We start from the raw sequence: 3,321 nt of genomic DNA, 5'->3' as shown, positions 1-3,321 counted from the left end.
TTTTTTTTTTTTTTAAACAGGACAGTGTCTCCCTATGCTACAATCCTCCTGCTTCAGCCTCCCAGCTGGAAGTACAACTGTGCACCATTGCACCCGGCACTTTTAAAGACAGGGTCCCCCTGTGTTGCCCAGGCCAGCCATGAACTCATGATCCTCCTGGCATTAGGTTGGCTGAGGAATTGAGCCAAGGCCTCTCATGTGGCCCTAGCCAGCAGAGCACAACATATTAAGGGCATGTGCTGCCACTACTGGGCCTCTTTCAGTGTTTTAGTGACATGGCTGTACTTGTGTGCTGGCAAGGCCGCACCAGCTCAGGAATGTACCAGTCAGCACAGACCAAGTTCAGCCTCAGTAACAAATAGTCCCCAGAGGCCACCCCGGGGGTGTGCTGATTAAAGCACTGGATTCCCACATGACCAACCAAAGTTCGAGTCATGGACCCTGCAGCTTGAAAATCACACTGGGAGCATGTACACATATGCCCCAAATCCTGAGAGGAGAATGGAGGAGAAGGGATTACAACATGACCGTCACCCCTGGGGGTGATTTCTCACTTTCCCTCTCTCTGTCTCTTTCCATAAAGTACATGTGCTTATGACCAAAAAAAAAGAAAAAAGGAAAAAAGAAAGAAAGAAAAACTTTTCAGCTACATTATGTTGTTAAGGATTATTTATTTTATTTATTTATTTTTCTTTCTTTCTTGAAGAGGTTTTTGCTATAGGGAGCATGCACTTGCCGGAAAAACAGAGACAGAAAGTGAGAAATCACCCCTCAGAGGGATGGCCACGCCGCAATCCCTTCTCCTCCATTCTCCTCTCGGGACCTTGGGCATGCACGATCATGCACCCAGTGGGTCTGAGATTTGAACGACGGTCAACCCCATGGAGTCCAGCAACATAACTTTTATGCCATCTGCTGGTCCCATATTATTATTACTTCTTTTTTCTTTTTTTTTCTTTTGGAGAGATTTTTTTCACTATAGGGCGCGTGCGCTCGCCAGACAGACAGAGAGAAACATAGACAGAAAGCGAAAAATCACCCCCCAGGGGGGATGGTCACTCCGCAATCCCTTCTCCTCCATTCTCCTCTCGGGATCTTGGGCACGTACGCACACGTGCCCAGCGTGAGTTTTAAGCCACCGGGTCCAGGACGCGAACTGTGGTCGACTACGTGGGAGTCCAGCGACATAGCCATTACGCTAACTGCTGGTTCCCCATATTATTATTACTTCTTAATTTGCTACAGGGCACACATGCAAGAGAGAGAGAAAAAGGGAAAGTGAGAAAGCAAGCCGCCAGGTCTGGGACTCAAACCACGGGCCATGTGGGGGTCTAGCACCTTAATCACCACGCCTTCTGCCGGCTCCCTCAGTTAAATTGTAAGAGGACATGGCGGTACCTCAGCAACACCTCAACGGAGAGTTTTTATTTTGTTTTTAATTTGCCAAAGAGAGACAGAGAGGCAGAGAGAGTGAGAAAGCACCCCCTGTGGGGCACCAACTTGCAATAACCCCTTCTCCTCCGTCTCCCCCTCCTCTCGGGATTTGGGGCTGGCGTGTTTCTCAGGCCATCGCATCTGAGACTCAAGTGGCTACAGTGGCTGTGTGGGATCCAGCTGCCTTAGCCACCATGCCACCAGCTGGCCCAACAGGCTTTGGGGAGACGGGGGTGTTTTTGTTTAAGAGATTTTTGCCTTAGGGCACATGAGCTTACTGGAGAGATAGAGAGACAGATACAGAGAGACAGAAAGCAAGAAATCACCACCCCAGGGGGGATGGCCACACCACAATCTCTTCTCCATTCTACTCTCGGGATCTTAGGCACACACACTCACGCATCCGGCGTGAGTTTAAGCGGCTGGGTCCAGGACTCAACCCACAGTTGACCATGTGAGAGTCCACCAACTTAGCCATTACGCTAACTGCTGGTCCCATAAAAATAAATAAATCTTTTAAAAAAAAATTTTTTTAAATAAAAGAGCTCCAGAGAGTTCCTTGCTGGACAGGAAGTGACGCTTCACCTCTGCGCTTTCAATATATCTCTGTCCACTTGGGACCAGCAGGTGGCGTGGTGGTTAAACCACTGGACACTCCCATATGGCTGATCACGGTTCAAGTCCTGGACCTGGTGGCTTGCTTTCTCATTTTCTCTCTCTCTCTCTCTCTCTGATCAAATTAAAAGAAATGAATGAATAAATAAAATTAAATAACCTTTAAGAAAATAAATGTAAAAAGGCAGGCCCCCCTCGAACCACACAGGGGCCAGAGGGCAGCTTGGCATATGCCTGAAAGGCCCCACTGCCCATTCTGCATCTCCACCCTCCTCCTCTAGCTCAGGAACTAGAAACAGAGAGGTTAAGTCACTTTCCCACGGCCACACAGCTCTTGTAACAGACCCAGGATTGGAACCTGGCACCTGCTGTCTTGCTGGGTGTGCTGTCAGTACCGCAGGGAGCTGCGAGAAGGCTCTCTCTCTCAGAGAGCCCTGGCACAGCTTCAAAAGCCAGCCCTTCCTCTGAGCTGGGGTCTGGAGCCCACACCCCTGCCAGGAGGTTGTGGGGGGCGCTGCCAAGTCCCGGGAAAGCCTCGGTCTCCCAGGGAGGGGGTCTGGGAGTGGAACAGCCTGCACTGTAGCATTTTGCTGTTTGAGTGACAGCAGCAATCCCCAGGAGTCTGGCTGGTCCAGCAGCCGCGCCCCAGACATGCCCCCAGGCCAGCCTGGGGGCACAGAACCCTCCCTTTGCATCTCTGTCTTATGGGTCCCCATTTTAGAATTATTTCCGTGATGCCTGGAACATCTTCGACTTTGTGACAGTTCTGGGCAGCATTACTGACATCCTTGTCACCGAGTTTGGGGTAAGTCTCTGCGGGGGGCTTCTTTCCGGGTGGCTCAGGGCTGGGCTTGGGGGGATGGAGGGCCGTTGAGATGCTGGTTCAGGCCAGCCCCAAAGAAGGAGAACCAGTGCCCCCTGGTGGTGAGGGCAGCCCACAAGTTGGGGACACAGGGAATAAGGGTGACCAGAGGTTGGCGGTGTGTCCAGTTCTGCAAGATGGGCTTCCCCGAATTGTCATCGTCGACTTCTGAGTAAATCAGTCAGTCAAGACAGACCCCTGAGACTGAGCCCACCACCCCCCCAAACTCTGCAGAGAGTTTGAGCCATTTCCAGTCAATTCTAAATATTTGATTGAATCCCTTCTGGGCTTGAGAGCAACTGGCCGAGAATGAGGGATGGTACTCCTAGAACATCCAACCTCCTCTAGCCCCCAGTGTGGGGAGACACTGGTCTTCTGGAAGATTCCAAGCCACTTGGCCATCGGCCACC

General features: G+C 51.1%; 1 protein-coding gene across 1 annotated transcript in view; it reads left to right on the top strand.

The window, feature by feature from the left end:
* Positions 1 to 3,321, top strand: part of CACNA1A (calcium voltage-gated channel subunit alpha1 A) — a 335,330-nt gene that overhangs the window by 277,071 nt on the left and 54,938 nt on the right. The window contains exon 31 of the mRNA XM_027776775.1: positions 2,771 to 2,854. Coding sequence (XP_027632576.1) covers positions 2,771 to 2,854 — 84 coding nt within the window. The remainder of the gene's footprint in view (positions 1 to 2,770; positions 2,855 to 3,321) is intronic.

The sequence above is a fragment of the Tupaia chinensis genome, unplaced genomic scaffold (genome assembly GCF_000334495.1).
Source record: "Tupaia chinensis unplaced genomic scaffold, TupChi_1.0 Scaffold138060_1, whole genome shotgun sequence".
Lineage (NCBI taxonomy): Eukaryota > Metazoa > Chordata > Mammalia > Scandentia > Tupaiidae > Tupaia > Tupaia belangeri.
The sequence above is the reverse complement of the archived record's forward strand: the minus strand, read 5'-3'. Positions and strand labels throughout refer to the sequence as shown.